Raw genomic sequence first — 18,381 nt, 5'->3', positions numbered from 1 at the left:
AGAGATTTGAAACTGGCCACCAAGGCAGATCTTCCTCCAAAACTTCAGACAGTTAATAAAGATTTAGATATTGCAATATGCATTTATTTTATTCCTGAGAACTAGATTAGAATATCGATTATTTTCATTTGTAAAGAAGCAAGTGAAGAAATTATCCAGAAATATATTGAATAATATAGTATTTAAAGCAAGCCTAAGCCACTTTACAGTTACAGTTAGCCCTTGTATGAACCAAAATATTAGTCATAGCCTACAGTTACACCGAAATATCTAGCAACACTTTGCCGAGATTAGCCAACACTAACATAATCTATTGGTCATACCGAATGAAGTAAAGATGTAATATTGATATTATTTAAAACCTGACAATATTGTCTTTGTTACATTAAGCTAATACAGCATATTGAATTGAACAAGTTTTATTGCTTAAATATTTAAATTTTTATTTCTAAGAAGAATTTGTTTCTTCTTTAAACATTTTTACTTTTATCAGATTAAAGACAGCAGCAACAAGTAGTATGTGTTCACTCGCACACAGAGAACACAGTTGTTTGTCTTTGTCTTTTGTGCGCACTGCTACTGCCTACTTCCTTTTTAACAGGGGATGTCCAGCTTCCTGTGCTTACTACACGAAACCCATGACAAGTGAATCACAAACAGTAGCCTACTGCTGGCCTGTTTGTGTCAGAATGAAACAGACTGCAGACTGACGGCACAATGTTTTGGTCACTAATTGATCCGCGGGCTGTTGTTAAATGTAACCTGAGCTAAGTCTTTCTCTGGTCCTCTCCGTACCCTTGTAGTGTTTCTCTACAGCCAACAGCTGGGAATATGGCTGTGACAGTACAGCGTGCCCACTCAGGCAACACTGGGAAGGGGTTTTCCACCGCGCGCAAGCACATACACGTGACACAGATGGACACACACACACTAAAAGACATGTACACAGACTTATATTACGTAGCGCCAACATTTTCGTGGTTAGGCTATGATCTGTGGTTACAGCTCGAGGCTGCAAACTGTTAAAACATCATTAAAACTGTATTAATTCACCTTCAGATAAAGTGTGGTTAAACAGTCTTTTATTACAAAAATAATGTGCCAGCTTCAGAAAAACAGCACAAGATCTCCAAAAATAAGCATATTATTGTCAGTTGGGATGCATCTTTACACTATTAAAAACATTGTTTTCCAGTTTTATCATATATTTAACAGTATTTATCTCAAAATGGCCACGAAAATTTTTTCATGACTTCAGTGGAAAAAAGGCAACAAACATTGCTTTGCTGTTTCTCAATTATTTATGCAAAAAATAATAAATATTAATATAATAGTTATATACTTTAAATCTGTTATTAAGAATATATAATTTACAGTACAGATATGTTAATTTCAACCAAAAATAAACAACTTATAGCACCACATTATCCAAAATAAGAAGCTTATGCGTCATGAATCTGTTCAAAAGTACGATTCAGTTTTTGGCAACATTTTAAGAAAGTGCAACTGGTTTGTAATTTGACACATTGAGGTATATGGCATTTGATACATTGCATTGGCATCCACTTTCACACCACAATAATCTCCTGCATTGCGACAGGAGAACAGCACGGCCCTGACACTGTTTACTATGCAGATTTAGAGCAGACTGATGAACTCATTTCTCTTTTAAACAGGGGAACTCTGGGTTGTACAGTTTTGCTTCACTATGTACAAACATCTCAAGTCAGTCGTTTCATTTGTAGTCAAGTCTCTGTGAACTTCTGAAACTCCACTCAGGTTTTGTTCTGCCGTGTAGTGCTGCTCTTCAGTCTTCACTTACTGTCAGCAAAAGATAAGTGTCTTTTTCTAAATGAGTGTTGTTCCGTTTATAGTTTGGCACACTCTTCACAATGGTTCAGGTACTCTACAGAGTCCCTGTCTCTAAACAGGCGGAGGCAGTGTGGGCACTGTAGCTCTGACAGAGCTTGGGTCTCGTCCCATGCCGGGACGGGGGGGGCTGCGGCGGGGGCCACAGGCTGCTGCTGCGTCTCAGCAGGGTTCCTCAGGAGAGGCTCGGAGGAGTCCTTGTGTCGCCTCGAGGGGATCATCCTGTGTCCTATGTGCACACGACACGTGGGAACGGCTTCTCTGTTGTCTCTGCTGGCTCCCTGCTGAAGACAATTATGTTCAGAATGTTAGGATTGCAAGACGACATTTATAGTACCAAAAATCAAAAGTAACAGTTCGTAAAATTAGGAGTGAGCAATTTATCCGTTTTTTTTGTAATCGTCAACAAACCCGCACTTTGAAATGCAAGTGATTATTTGTTTGTTTCTGTTGCTTTCACTTCAATGGAAGAATGTTGAAAATGTCCCCAATTTTGTATTCAACCATCAATTTCTTAAGTTTCCGCAGAAAGCAGCAGAACTTGTTATAAAATCTATTTGTTTATCTATCCCAAGTAATATCATTTGACTCACTTTGATCAGCCTACTAAAGATACACTCATTTGTTAAGCACCTTTAAGGACTGTGGTCTCACCTGTTTGTGTAGCTGCTGTTTCAACTGAAGAACCTGCTCCTTCAGGTCTTGGATCTTGCCATGTGCTCGCTCTCGGTCAGCACGCTCCGACTGAAAGTCCTCTTCGTAGATGAGGACCTTATTAGGGAGAATAACCGTTAGTCTTTTTTCTTCATAAAAACCCAAGATGCATACAGTCAAAGTCTTCAAAGTAGCAGAATGCTAAAGTGCATTGAAAGGTTTAGCACCAACCTGCTGCTCCAGAGTTTGGATCTGCACTTTATCCTGCCTCCTTGTCTCCTCCACTCCTCTACTCAGCCTCGCACACTCATTCATCTTCTCCTCGAGTAAGCCGTTGAGCCTGGAAATTTCCTTATGAAGCAACTCTGTGCTTATGGAGCCGAGCCCAGGCATCAAACCCTGTCTGGTTGTCTCCTTCAGCCTCTGACACAAACCTCTGATGTAGTCCTCCCTGCTGGAGTCATACTTTTGCCACTGCGTATTCAGACTTTGCACCTAAAAAAGAAATTACAACAATAATGTTAGATCAGACTCTGAACTTCACTCAGATGTTGAATAACAACACCTTAGTATCGTCAATAAAACATTTCTTAGTACCCGATTGATTAAAAGGAGACATTAAAGAAATGCCAGTGAAAAAAACTTGTAAACTTATTCTGGGTGAAAACGTACATATGTCACTCGCTGCTTTAGCTGTTGATTCTCCTCCTGAAGTTGACAGATTTGGGCGTTAGAACCACTCATGTCAGATGAGTCTTCCGTCTGTAAAAAATGATGGATGAGAGGTTACAAATGTGCCTTCCCAAAAACAAAAAACGGTGCCAATGATGCCTTTAAAACACCAAATTCACAATGAATCACCACAGCCAAAGCGTCACACACCTCCTTGGTCTTGTGCTGCTCTGCCACAACCTCCACCTCTCCTCCGTTCTTCTTATCCCTATCCAGCCGGGCCAGCAGCTCCTGGCACACCTTCACCGTCGCTTCCAGCTGGCTGCGCATCTGGTCAGCCTCCTCGGCCAGCGATGTGCAGAGTACGGCTCTGGTGGCCTCGGACCGCTCCCTCTCCTCCAGGGCCAGGTGCAGCCGGTGGATCTCCCGGTCCTTCTCGTGGTCCGGCTGCCCCCTGACGCCCTCCAGCTCCAGATCCTTCTCCCTGAGCAGGGCATTCACCCTCTTGATCTCCTGGAGGAAGAAGGAGAGATGAATTGCATGACTACATCAGTTTGAAATGGGCATATTGTGTGTAGTCAATATGTACAAATACAATATTTTATTCTGATGTTTGCTACTGACACATGTTCTGTATTTGATCCTGTTTTAAATCATATCTTCTTGCAACTGTCTTTGAACATATTTTGTTGTAAATAAACATTCAATATGTACAAATACAATGTGTTATTCTTGTGTTTATTACCAATACATGTTCTGTATTTGATGATTTTTTAATTCATATTTCTACTTGCATCTCTGAGGATGTCTTTGAACATATTTTTCAGTAAATCATTTAAAATAAAATGTTTAAAACATATCCATGACTTCAATTCTATAACTCACAGCAGGATGACAGAAACAAGTGTGTATTCTTAGTTCTTGACAAATACTTATGGAAAGTGTACCTTCATGGAATCAAACAGACCCTTTCCACTGTACTACATGTTTCCCATCAGCTTATTTTGTATGTAGGAACATGTATCGGCATGGAACAACATCAAATGATCAGTTTTTTTCCTGAATTTACCTCTGTTTGTCGAGTTTCCTTGAACTCCATGTCGTTCTTCTTCTGTTTCAGTTTGCATATTTCTTTACACAGGCTCTCCAGCAGAGACTTGGACGGCCCTATGACTACAGACTGGTTATCTCCCACCGTCACGTAGATCTTCTCATATCTCCCCAGCCTCGTTTTTAAGTCTGCGATGATATTATCCTTAACATAAAGCTGCTTGTTCAGGAGGTCTATTTCCTGGCGCGTCTCGTGATACAGAGTGTTGAGCGTGCTGCAGCTCCGCACGGTCTCTCTACGAAGATCCGAGTTCATACTGACGTTATCCATAGTTTGCTCTGTAGCTTTCACAGTATGATCAGTCTTTTAATAATCCAGCATTTGGCAGCTCTTCTTATCGCCCTGTGTCTTTAGAAATGGACCGAGGAAGTGAATTGTGTCGAAGGTTTTGCGCACCGATGTGGAGAATAATATCCCCCATTGGGGGATTTCCTGGGGAACTTCCCCGCGGACTTTTTTTTAGCTTCGTCAAACTGAGTCTGCTCTCAGACTCACGGTGCACCGTCACTGGAAGGTAATAGGGGTTTTATAGCCTGCTGGCACAAAATGTTAAGAAAATGAAGAGACACAAATCTTCACAATTAGCAAAAAAGTTTAAAGGTAGGCTACCATCAGCAATGGCGATGATGCCTTCACGGCCGTCGTAAATTCGCACTCTCCACACAAGAGGTACATGTGAACGCAAAGGAAAAATGATAACACTGTTTGCAAAACTGTTAACCACAAAATGAGTGGTGTTGTTTTGTTTTTGCACAGGTGTAAGCAGTTGTGTAAAGTAACTAAGTATATTTACTCAAGTAGGCTACTGTACTTAAGTATTATTTTGTCATACTTGTACTTTACTTGACTATTTTAAATTGAATGCTACTTTATACTTCTACTGCCTCACATTTTGTATTGTATTTTTTAGTCCACTACACTTATTTAAGAGTAAAGCAATTAAAAGAAGGAATCCTTTCATATTCTAGAATATACTACTTTCAAAACAGCCATGGTGCATAATGGGTACTTTGACTTGTGATACTTTAAGTACATTTAGCTGCCAATGCTTGTAAACATTTTGAATGCAGGATTTTCACTACTACCACCACTGGATGTAAGAAGTAGAAGTTCTATAATGCACCTCATCCCCCCATAAGAAACAGAAAGTAGCTTAGACCTTAAATGAAATCCCCTTTGTTTTTAGCTAATATTTTACATGGGATGACACATAATAATTCCTTCAAAAGCATACAATTCGCTCATCGGTAGTTTACAAAATTTCCAGGCATCCCACCCCCTAAACTTTACATTAGTGCATTTGGAGTGTCGCAACAAATTCTCCAAATACTTAAGAGGTATTGATTTGTAGCCTTTAGTGCATATAGGATCATAATACCTGAGTTTACCACACATACTGTTAGTTATATGTTTTTTTAAAACTCACAGCAATATCAAACAGTATAGTGAGTATGTTTTTGGAGATTATGCTTGTATTTCAGAAGGGAAAAAGTACATTAGCAAAGCATCTCTTCCCTGAGGTGTTAAATTGACGTATTGACATTTCAGTTAATTCAGTCAGGATTGTTCAATACAAATAAATTGAATTGATTCCAAGTTAAAAAGACAACAGGAAAAAATAAGTAAAATTATTAGTTTAAAAAAAAAAGGCACCAACATAATTTATTGTTCCTGATGTTTCACATACACTTGATTTATGATTGAGTATCAATACAACAGTGTAAAGTGTGATTACAATTGAATTAATGTGGTTAAATTAAAAAACTATATTTCCATTTGAAATGTGCTGGAGTAGATGTATAAAGTCACAGATAATGGAGATACTCGGGTCAATTTGTAATTATATATATATAATAATTATTTCAATCACAACTCTGTATCTAAGGCATCTAGATGATTTGCAGGCCCAATTCAGGGTTTATATGAAAACGCGCACAGCCCTTTAACAAACAATGCATACAGATTCATAAACACAACTTGTTTAAAATGAATGTCAATGTTCAAAATCTCCATTCCCTTTAGGATTTTACCCTGCACTACACAAACAATCATGCATCTAATCATTATCAGGTCAAATTGAAACTGCTGTCTAGACTGTAGGTGTAGAGTTAAACCCCTTTAGGATTCATTAAAGAGCATCATTAGTGCTACTGGCCGGTGGGGAGTCCCAGGTATTTCTGGGTCAACACACCATAATTTCACATAATGGATTTTGAGGTGAGTCATTGAGGCCACATGGCAGTCACGTGACAGTTGACAGAGCCACATGAATCAAGGTGTGAAGTGTGTTAAACCCATGAGGGAAGAGTTGTCATGGCGGGAATTTGAGTGAATATTTTAGGCCAGTTTCACTTTTGGTGCGATTCTGAAGCAAGTGTGGCTTCCCACCTCACCTGATACTCTGAAGAGAAGTAGCCTGAATATTTTAAATGCCACCCTGACACTCCCATTTTAATTTCACCTATAGTTGCACCTTGATCATGTGACTCCAATAACTCAAATGACAGTTTGCACAGAGAGGTGGAACTCACCCGGGACTGCCCCACTGATTCAGCCTTTTGGACGAGTGGCAAAACCTCTCTAGTCCAGTAGGTACTTTCACCTGTGGGCATAATGATGAGTCATGACTTAGGTGAAACTACCTGTGCACACTTTACTGCACGAACAAAATGAGTTGATACCTCCAAGTAGTTTGTTGAATTCTGGACATGATAAGTTACAAAACAGATTTACATTAAAAAAAAAAAAAGATGGTCTTCACTTCTTAATGTGAGACTGTGCTGCATCTCTCCTATAGATTGCATATCATTATATATTTAATCTTTTAACTTGGGACCTTTATGTCACACACAACACGCAAAAGTCCCCATTAACTGAGGGAAACTGACAGACATTACACTATACTTCTGACAAAAAATACAATTATTAAATCAAGTAAAGACAAATAAATATAAAGTCCAATAGAGGTTCACAAAAAATAAAAGTGGAAAAGGGCACAACCGTAAAATAACAAAATATAATCGAACCAGCGATAACTTGACAAAGCAAACAACAGTTCATATCGGTCATTGTGTTTTTCTATGTAGATAACATGGGATTATCTAAAATATTAGATAAAGTTCATGAGAAAAAATAACAAGTTTGCCTTTTAGAATATTTGTCTTGAATTGAATTACCTGTTTGAAAATGTAAAATCCCCAGGCCTTATTCTGACCCACTGTTAGTGCAAAACAAAAGGGTATCAGGAACATAACAAGTTGTTACCATGCGTTTCTCAAATAAATGCTCAGAATATATAACACTAGCTTTAACATACCGCCAAGCATGAACAGCCTATATCAACATGTTCATGACATATAACTGGCACTATCCGGAAAGGCCAAGATTTGTTTGGAACCATAAACCTTTACTTTTTATTATGGTATATGTCATTGGAAAAGAAAACTTAAAATGCATTGTATTGCAAAGAAATGATCAAATGCATCATTATGCATCTAATTATTACCATGAACAGGTATTTTCATTGGATTCCACTAGATGGTGGTATTTCATTACCAATACCATAAACTGTAAATAGAGACTATAAATATGAGAAAGACTTCTGTGGGTTTATTTTCCATCTTACTGTAGCGATGATAATTATATACAGTCCTTTATTCCACGTTTATTTGTGAGTATATCAGTATCCTGCGACACACAACAATGAAATGAGTCATTTCAAAACATGTAGGCAGCTTTTAATTGCTAAAAACTTTACACAAGAATAAAAGGAAGTATTTGATATTTACACAGTAATACTTTTGGAAAATACTTTACATTGCATATACACACACACAACCACTTGATTATTAGTGCCTAACAAGTAACTTCTCATCAAATCAACACTACCAACCAAAAACATCCTCTAATAGTACATATAAACCAACTTGTGTCACTCACCAAACAACAGGATGAAGATGCAATCCGACATAATAGTTTAAATGAAATATGAAAGTCTGAAATAGAAAAATATTTGTTTTGTCATACGATTGTAGAAAACTATGCAGTAGCTCAAGTACAAAAAGATAACCAAGAGTATTAAAATGTTGAACAGGAAGAGAATATAGCCAGCTATCTCTCATTTTTGCTTGAGAAAACGGTCATACAAAAGCATACACGTTATTGTTTGTCTTTGAACATCACACTACGCACACAGGGATCCAACTTCACTCAATATGCCACAAACAATATCAATCAGTTTTGTTTTTGTAGAACTATGATAGACAATAGTTGCAAAATAGATGCGAATAACGTTTTTGTAGGAACAATTCAGTTCCCCCAAACATCTTACCAGAGTTCACTTTAATTTACCATGGGTTACTGTTTCTTGACCTTTGTGATTGTGTGTATTTTGTTTACCTTTAAGGTGTTTTGAATGTTCCTAAGCAGAGGACTGCTAATGATTCAACCCTTGTTGGAGGAATGCCCCATGAACAAAAAAGTTGTATTATCATTTTCTAAACTCACCCCTCTTGTAGGATTTACCAGTAAGACACATCTGCCTGTGAGTCCATCATTTTAATCCTGGATTTAAAGCGCTGCTAGCTTCCTCTCTAACCGTGTAATTAGTGATTGTATTACACCTTGCACATCAGCTGAGTGTAATAATGAGGTGACAGCAAATTCAGCTCCCCATGAAAACACACAGCACTTTAAAAATGGCCACTAAGGGGCGCCTAATATGCGCAAAATGAATGGGAGTCATTGGAGGAAAACAAAAACCTTACATTTATACAAGTTAGGGTTAGGGTTAGGGACTTCATACCTACTCACTGTAATAGTGTGTACTAGATATAATTGTGTCAAAAGTCATGGCTGTGGAATTTAGCCATGTGTGCTTTTCAAAAATATTGAGGCCTTTTTGATGAATTTAGTTTGAGTGTATATGGGAATTAAACCTTTCAGAACATTACATTTATAGGAATTATAATTATAGAGTTTAGCCAGCAGATATGCTATAAATTGCTTAGATATTGAGCATTTAAAACTATAAACCAATGTGAAACACAGACAATGGTTTGTTTCTATGTCCAATGTCCATGCTAGACTCTAAATAGGAATCTATGAACCATAATAGCTACTTTTGTGAGACCTGGAGAGAGATAATTAGAAAAGAGCTCAACCAAACCATTTCTTCAACAGTGACACATGCAGTTTCTTCCTTCTTAGCACTGTAGCTTGCGGATGCTGCGGGAAATCCTCTTAAACTCTCGCTGTCCCTTCTGCCAGCGCTTCAGAGAGGTGATGACCAGATGGCCGTCCAGCTTCTGGCCCATGACCAGGTAGGCAGCGTGGATGTCGTTCATCTCCTCACAGATGCACTGCAGGCCGTCCTTCAGCCACAGCACAGTCTTCTTCAGGTCTCGCTCCGTCACCCCATTCAGCTTGTAGATGGTCTTGCTCTTGTTCTCCGGCACTATCTTGGTGTCACCGTTGATGTAGGAGATCTCTTTAACCTTGATCTTTAGAGCTTGATGGAAGCAGGAGAGAAAATTATTAAATAAAGATCATCCTTTTTGACCATGTCTTTATTAAAGCCACATGAGAGGGCATTTGCTTTTTGATACAGTTTGGTGCTGAAATACATACAATAATGGAAGTTCAAGTAAGGAGGGATATACAATATACATTTATTTATTTGTGACAAAGTTGATATACTGGGGCCCCTGATCTCCACTGTGGGAGTTACTACCATAATAAAATAGGTGGGTGAACTTACCAAAGTCATTCTTGCACAGGTTGTCCACAATTTCGTTGTCATTTTCATCTGTTTCCTTGCAAGCATCGCACACTCTTGGCACTAAAAGACAAATACAATGTGTTAAATATTACATGATCAACATAAGATGTGCACAAATAAGTAGAACACAGAGATTCATTTGACTACAGTGCATTCTGGTGCAATAAATGGATCGATTAGCGGATATTAAAAATGAAATATTTCTGATCTCATATGCATTTCATGAAGAAGTCCAACAAATGTAGCGTTTACGCACAACATTGGACATGGTACATTTGCAAAGTAAAATATAGTTTAACGAAACCTCACCTTCTTTAGTGGCTGGCACGAGGTTCTCGGCCCCAGCAGGCGGGATGCACAGGTCATTGTCCAGTGGGAAGCGCTCGCATTCCAACATCTTTGGCCAAGGGAAGCCGAACGCGGACATAACGGGCGCGCAGCCGTTCCTGACGCTCTCGCACAGAGACCTGCACGGCTGGATGGGCTCGTCCAGGTCATCCAGACACACGGGCGCGAACAGGGAGCAGAGGAACTTCCTTGTGTCGGGGTGACATTGCTTCTGAATCAGCGGGATCCAAGACGAAGCTTGCTGCAGAACTTCATTCATGGTTTCGTGTCCGAGCAGGTTCGGGAGGCGCATCTCTGTGTACTCTATATCGTGGCACAGCAGGAGGTTTGCAGGAATCGCCTTGCAGTTGTTCTTTTTGTAGAATAAATCATGCTGGCCGAAATTGTATAATCCGTGGATAGCTTCCAAGCAGGGTAGTGATATTACCCACAACACTGTCGAAATAAAGGCCCTCATTTTGTATGAGCGTAAAACCTGCGAAATGTAAATGCGCAATCAGGGGTTCTTGAGCATCAGTCAGCGTGGATGGAGTCTCTGTCAGTGGCAAGCTCCTAACAAGAGGTTTTCTTTCAGGCATGTCTGGGAGGAGTCTGTCTGTTGTGCGTAAAGACCGTTTCTCCATTCAGCACTTGGTTTCCTCACATCAGGAGAACCTTGTGAACACATGTGTCTCCTCAGTCCAGAAAAAATACCAAAACCCTCAGTTGTTACTCCTCTGGGTCTGACAGTCATTTTGGATTTCTAATTATACCTCATAGAATTTTATCACCAGGCGTTTTCTCAACTATTTCCCCTTCTATATTTCATCTCCTTTCCTTCATGGAAATCATAACAAAACGTGCCTGACAGGTTTTACTCATTACGCCCAAATCAACAGAAATATATCCTGAGTGATCCCTTAACTTGCTTTTTTTAGCCCCATGCTGTAAATAGTTTGGAAATGTTGTCAGTGGGGGCATTTAGCTCAGCTCAGTGGAGCGTTAATTTTCCATCATTAGGAGTTCAGCGGGGAAATCCTCCGGGCAGGTCTGCAGGTTATACCACATGGTGATATATTGTTTGCCCTGGTGTGAGAAGCAGACCTCCACTCAGTACACCCTGGGGTGAAACCAAATCTCCTCCTTGTACTGCAGCTCTGGCTCCTCTCCGCTCTCAGACCCCCTGAGCTACAGTCTGGTCTGCAGACAGCAGTGTGGTTCTTCTCAGGATTGACCTCTGAAATGAGTGAACACTTAAATTTCACATGTGATGTTTGTGGAATTTTCTAGCTAAAAGGGTCAATTCACCCAAATTACAGAAACATATTTTCTCACTTATGCATTGTGGCTTCTAGATATTCAGATATATTTTTGTTTTACTTACCAGATTTAGAGATATGTCTCATATGTCTCCTGTTGCAGCCCACAATACAAAGTAGGTACATTTGATTTAATTTGTGGTGCTGAATAATCAGCTGCAACATCTTTTTTTTTTTTTTCCTGAAGCAATGAAATGTTGAGCATCTACTCTAAAACAAGTCTAATGTGCACATCTTGATTCCTGTACTGTCACACTTTAGTCTCAGGACCTCCCTAACAGCTCATTCAATCATTAAGTTAATGAGTCACTTGTGTCAGGTAGTGGGAAGAAGTATTTGAATAGAAAACAAAGTTTTAGTTTATTTTATCTGAATTAAACCTGTCATTAAAGTGTATAGCTATAGGTGTGGCAATATTTTTTTTTTTTTAGCAGAACTCAACAAAGACGATCTTTTGGAAAGAGGTCCCACTTTTTTTCTTTCCGTACAAAAACAAGCCAGAACGTATAAAAACGATTTTGTGAACCTGGCATGCATAAATAGTGTTTTATGCCTAAAGTGCTGCCCCCATACATCTGGTGTTTGACCGTTTTGCTACTCGAGATACAGTGTCGCGCAACTCCTTAACAAAAGAGTCTTAATTAAATCAGATGCATCATACTGACCCGTTAATTCACCTAATTGACATCTATAATAAATATATTGCATCCAGAAACTGATAAATTCGAGCAAAGCCATAGCAGTACATGTTCTAACTGGTGTCTGATGGTCTACGTCTTAGTATGACATTGATGAAAATATCTGACTCTTTAGCAGCTTTGACTTGACTATGTCCATAAGATTGTTGCTAACTATGTCTGTCTACATTTATGGGCCACAAAGGTGATGTAAATAGGGTTTTTAGTTTGTTTTTACTGAAAACAGCTGCCTCTCGGCTGAAAAGCAAGACTTTAAAAGTGTTAAAAGTGAACCAAAACAACAGAGTTACGATAAGTGAAGAGTCGGCTGATTGTTCCCTGTAGACATTTCTCTGTGTGACACCTTTTCATTGGGTATTTGATTTTGTATTATAATAAAAAATCCATGCTATAGCTTTTAAAGAACAAAATGTTTTCAAAGCCTATATGGTATGAGGTTGCATTCAGAGCAAAAACAAGGGTCTGTATTTGTGGGGGTGTGTTGCTTCAGGTACCAGTGAGACATGAAATACGATCCAGGAAGTTTGAGTAACAGAGCCATGAGTTTGAAAGATAATCAAATATCAAAACACTGCACACCAGTTTAAAATACTCTGAGAAAATATTGTCCAATTCTGAAAAGTTATCATGGCGAAAATAATCAATAGTTGCGATGATTTCAACGTAAACTGCAAAACTTCTGACTCATTGTTAAAAAGTAATCTACCAGGAATGGGCATTCATGTGTATTAGATTAGCCACCACATGGCCCTGCTGAATGATGTCAGTGCCGGACGACCCTGCACTTTCTTTTTTTCTATAGTCCTCTGCGTTGGCACCCACCAGACCGACAACATATAACTGAATGAAAAGGTTGATTTTTTTCATGTAGAGCCAATGTTGATCTGAATGTGGCCTTAGAGCAGAGACCTTACTGGGTCTTCAGTCTGTGTCAAAGGTTCTACTTGTTTTTATAGGGCAACGCTCCCCCTCTTGTCCCCTTTCCTTCAAAGTGTGTTACTTCTATTCAGGTCTCTGTAGAAACACTTACACGGCCATTTAAGGGCTGAAACCCCCAATAACCTGCAACTGGACTCCCTTTAGCCGAGCAGCAGTGGTGTGGCAGGTCACATGCTAACCTCTCTTGAACCACTAAATGTGATCAGCTGTGAACGCACACATGATGCACTTTTGGACTGTATATGCAATCTCTTATAGGACATGCATTGATGCGTTCGATATATATCCAAAACATGTGGTAAAGTAGTCTGAGTGATACATCCGACATAATCCAGCTTGTCTAAAATGACAAGAAACAAAGGCTTCAAATGTTGGAAATGGTCCAAAAGGAGATGAATGGACTGCGACTAAGATTGGATAAAGACTCTCCAAGCATAAGGTTTTATTTCTCCAAACACATAACATGCAGTCTCCATTAACAATACGGTATCACAGACAGTTAGGGTCAGAGGTTTGGGATAGATGTAAGCTGATCCGAGGCCTGCGCTTAAAGTCCCCCCAGCAGGCTTTTATTAAGGCTCTGTGTGAAAATGAGACGCAGCTTGTCGGACCCAATGGTCCATCTGTAGCCCGGTAACCCTTCATTTTTTCTTTCCCCATCCACTGCTATCCAGCCCTTTACCATTTCCCTTCATTTTTCATAAAAATCAAGGGCTAAACTACTGTCACAAACAATTACAGGATGTGCAGGTTCAAAAGAAAGTCAAAACCCAGTGGAAATGTTTGAGGATTTATCCGGTGTTCATGAAGACTCCTCAGTGTGAGGAGCATCAAAGCCATCGGGACTGGTCTAATGTAAACCAAACCAACCCTGTTTTTATAAACTGTTTCTCAGCAGATCCCACATAGTCATATTTTTATGCAGAAAAGCTGCATAGCTCAGAAGCATCCTGGAATTTGCGTGATTTGGTGACACTCTTTTTTGCCTTACTTTAAACGAAACACATGTCGTGGATATTTTAAACTCGTCAATACTGTAAAGATGTACAATGAGAGTAATCAATAATAAACTGGTGAAAGCAAACAGCATTGTCTTGTTGGTTATTTATTTGAAGCTTCAAAGGTACAGGTCTCACAGAGTATAGGATAGTCTGCAGGAGTGTGCGCAATAGTCACAGAATAGCAAAGCTTATATACAAGATAGGGCGGGCAGACAGAGTTTTGTGTAGCATGGCAGAACGCCTCAGAAATCTGCTTTCACACGGATGTCTCATATCGCTATTAGACACCTGTGTCCTTGAGCTATAGAAAGTATAACGGTTATCAGCATATGGAAGTTCAAACTTTGTGTGAAGAGGAGTAATTTCAACATATAGTCTGCCAAATCAGCCTTGAAGCGCTTGAGAATAATAACCCTCATTAGAGTATGCAGAGGAAACAGCACATATGAAGAAATGGTACAGTAGTGTTAGACAATGCTCTTAGAAGCATTTGGTTTTAGCATATAAGGTAACATAAGAAATTGCCACTACACACACTAGAAACCCTAAACCGAGATTTTTCTTCCAAGTAATTCATCTGTGTCATATTGGAGACTTCAATTGATGACCAATAATTATCAGTAACTGCCATGTTGCACTGGGTGACATTTGATAGTATTGCCATATATATGGACACTGTAGGATATTTTGAATCAATCCAAAATACACTGATCTGCTGTTGTAAAAAGTCACTATTGCACCAAATACATATTAATCCGCAGATGAAAATAGTCACTAGAAAATGCACCATTAACTCCTGTTTTAGAGTAATGTTGACTCAAAAACACAGTGAAAGAACAGAAATGTACTTCATCGGTTGGCTACAAAATTCTTTGTGTAGACTTCCTAGAGATGGTCTATACATTTTCAAAAATTGTGTTGTCTTCCTGATAAAATAAGGATCAATTAGTAGCCTAGACCAGAACAGATCCACAAGCCTTCACTGGTATTTCTCTTCCACGACCCCTTGACGGCCAACTGAGAATCAACCATACAGCTCGGAACATTGTCAGGAAGTGCACTAATGAGCTTGTTAACTTCAATCACTCCTTCTACATAGACATTTGGGAAAGAATTGATCCCATCCAAGAGGAATTAATCTCATTAGAGCTCCAGAGTCATATAGATTTTGCCTGCTTGGCGTAATTGATGTTCCTATTGTACAGGTCTAATTGACTCAGCATGGGGTTTCTGAGCAGCTGTGGGATGTAGGAGACTCCACCAAACTTTGAGCCAACCACAGGCCTTTAGAAAAGTAGGCAAGGCAGTGGACAAAAAGTGCCTCTGTGTGTTATATTAAAACATAATAAGTGAACAAAGAGTGCTGCACTCAGAATGTTACTTCAGTTTAGCAATACCTCAGTTGTTGCTTTGTCTTGGATGGTTAATTTTGGACTCCCTACTTATAAATGCTCTGATGTTAATATCATATGCTATTGCAAAGCCCGTCATACAATGTTTACAATTTTTTTTTACATAAAAGTACATTGAATGTAAAATTGTGCAAAATGTCTCTTATGCTGCTGCCGGTAAAGATACTGTAGGGCTACATGTTACTCTCCTGGCTGGTAGCTAAATGTATACATCATCATTTATTTGTTTTATTTGTTCATAAATGTCTGCATACTACAAGTTGCAGTTTTATTTACAATTTCTTGGCCTGTGAGCAGTAACTTCCAGAAAACACAAGACTTAGGGAAATAGTTGAACCTTTTCACACTTCTGGGTTTTGTATGGAACAAGATATAATGTGGTAATTATTGAGATTTAGAGGTGGGAGGATTGTGTTACCTAAGGACAAGAGCAATAACGTAAGACAGACATTTTTACTTATGACCCTCTTGATGCACATTAAACAACATACACAAACAGAAGCAGGATAGGTGAGGAGGCAGCCTCATGCAAACACATAGTTAAAAGTAGAGCTCTGGCTTTAGAGACAAGAGAGAAGTATTGTCCTTCTCATCCATCTCTCAGCAAAGTGAATAAATGCATTTCTTAGATTGTTGAGCTACTGCTCCAACAGCTTGTGATGACCACCATTCAGCCATGCCACTTTATATCACTCAAGATTTGTGCCACAGCATCCAAAAACGTTGTCATAGCATCATAAAGCAGCAGTTAGGCCAGCAGCTTTATGCTTGCAGGATGTCTAAGGAGCAGAGTGACGAGCACATCTTCTGTAGGGCGCTGCTCTTTGACCCCTGACGGATACTGAAGCTGGAAGACTCACACTGTGAAGGGCTCTCGGGGGATATTTTACAACTTAGACTAAAGTACAAGGAGCCTTGCCATGAGAGAAGTGTTTTGTGAATGACCCATACCTGATCACCCCATACAGAGCTGGGAACCTCAGCTCCTCTCCACCTTCACACATTCCTCACAAAAGGGAAGTTGTTGTTCTTTACATAAAACCTTCCTTTATCTTGAGTTTGGGGCATTTCCATTTTTTAAAGGAGGATTTTAAGACAAAATGCTTCACTTTTACTCCTACTAACAATCTTATAATAAGACCTATTTACTTTAGAGCAGATCTTTGATGACTGCAGCACAGAACCAGAGGAGATGGCACACCCTGAGACGTTTACTGGAGTCATTATACATAATATCAATGGGGATTCATTATATGTAAGCTGAAGCAATCTGTATATTTCACAATTGACTTGTGTTAGTCAATCAATTAGCTGTTTTAATAATATTTATTGTAAGGTTACACCGCTTTGATCTCTTTTTATTTGCATTATTCAGGGTCAGAAACCACATGTCTGTTGGCATTTCATTGACCATGTATTCCTCAAATGTGGTTTTCTTTTTTCTGACCATTAAAGAAATAGTTATTTGTTTATTTTTACGGGCAAAAAAACCTTACTTGCAAATACCTTTAAATTAAATATTGTTTGTCGTATATTTGTATAGATTAATATGGTAAAGGAAATTGACAAATGATTTGATATGTAACATACTTTTTCTACCAAGTCAAATCTTCAAATGATTTTACTTCCTACAAAGACAAGTTGTCCGTGTCAGGAAACAAATTACCACTCAGGCAGAAGTCAGGGATCATTTGCCTTTTGACACTTTATGTTTTGAAATATAATCTCACAGTCCTTCATCACAGGAATTTGGGGGTTGGAAAAAAACTAAAAAGAAAAACCACCCCTCTTAATTTTAGCGATGGTGGCAGCGGGTTAGCAAGGGAACCACAGTGACCCCTGGAATACCAGACACGGGCTCAAGTGTAAATAAAGGTTTGGTATTCATTCACAGTTGTGACACCACAACAAGGACACATTTTGTTCAGAGTTACAACTGTGAAGAGTGTGTGTCAACCTGAACAGAAACAGATATTATATCAAGTTCAGCCCAAACTCTGAACAACCTCTGCTCTGCGATTCAAACTTTTCACTTCGAAACAAGATTTGACTTGTAGATGCTTTCTACAGATTCAGGAATGGGACAAAGCTATTTAAATGTATCCATCTGCTACGAAAACCTGCAGAGTACGGAACAGTTGCAGCCGGTAATTAAGAGTTGTGTTATCCAGATACCCCGGACACAAGCTACACACATGCATCAGGGAATAGGGGTATGCTCTTCATCGGTTGCTAAGGGGTATGCTCTTCATCGGTTGCTAGGAAACGTATCTGGAATGCAAGTGAGATAGATAAGATGCAAAGTAAAAGACATGAAATTAAATGTGTTGTATCTGTCCATATTTAAACTGTGTCTTACTGATTTGACTTGAAAAGCAAATATCAAATGAAAAATCCTCTGCACCAATTGGCTGTTTTTCAATCATGGAAATTCTTTGAAAGTTTCTCCTTCACAGAGCAGAGCAGCTGCTTTGATTCCAATGTCCACACTGTAACTACTTAAATGATTTTCTCCAGCATAATCTGCTTTTCTGCTGCGTGTCTGTTTGCCTAATTTGTTCCAAATACCCTTCATTACTTATGTCACTTCAGCCTAAAGG

At 39.1% G+C, this 18,381-nt stretch overlaps 2 protein-coding genes across 3 annotated transcripts; both read right to left on the bottom strand.

The window, feature by feature from the left end:
* Positions 1-1,150: 1,150 nt before the first annotated feature.
* tnip2 (TNFAIP3 interacting protein 2) lies at positions 1,151-4,892 on the bottom strand. Of its 2 annotated transcripts, none has more exons than XM_010794763.1 (6): positions 4,265-4,892; positions 3,406-3,708; positions 3,196-3,285; positions 2,755-3,018; positions 2,524-2,640; positions 1,151-2,150 (listed from the first exon to the last, which is right to left on the bottom strand). In XM_010794763.1, exons 1-6 carry the CDS (start codon positions 4,574-4,576, stop codon positions 1,869-1,871), a joined length of 1,368 nt encoding a protein of 455 aa, XP_010793065.1. In that variant the 5' UTR covers positions 4,577-4,892; the 3' UTR covers positions 1,151-1,868. The 2 variants fall into 2 exon arrangements, with proteins under 2 accessions (XP_010793065.1, XP_010793064.1); XM_010794762.1 differs by having other exon boundaries at positions 1,151-2,153; positions 4,265-4,891.
* Positions 4,893-8,026: 3,134 nt separating this feature from the next.
* sfrp2 (secreted frizzled-related protein 2) lies at positions 8,027-10,981 on the bottom strand. The gene is made up of 3 exons (XM_010794761.1): positions 10,395-10,981; positions 10,065-10,145; positions 8,027-9,815 (listed from the first exon to the last, which is right to left on the bottom strand). The coding sequence occupies exons 1-3, from the start codon at positions 10,888-10,890 to the stop codon at positions 9,511-9,513; spliced, it is 882 nt and encodes a 293-aa protein (XP_010793063.1). The 5' UTR covers positions 10,891-10,981; the 3' UTR covers positions 8,027-9,510.
* Positions 10,982-18,381: the final 7,400 nt, after the last annotated feature.

Source organism: Notothenia coriiceps, unplaced genomic scaffold, assembly GCF_000735185.1.
Source record: "Notothenia coriiceps isolate Sejong01 unplaced genomic scaffold, NC01 NC01_scaffold00037246, whole genome shotgun sequence".
In the NCBI taxonomy this organism is placed as follows: Eukaryota; Metazoa; Chordata; class Actinopteri; order Perciformes; family Nototheniidae; genus Notothenia; species Notothenia coriiceps.
This window is presented reverse-complemented; position numbering and strand designations above follow the sequence as displayed.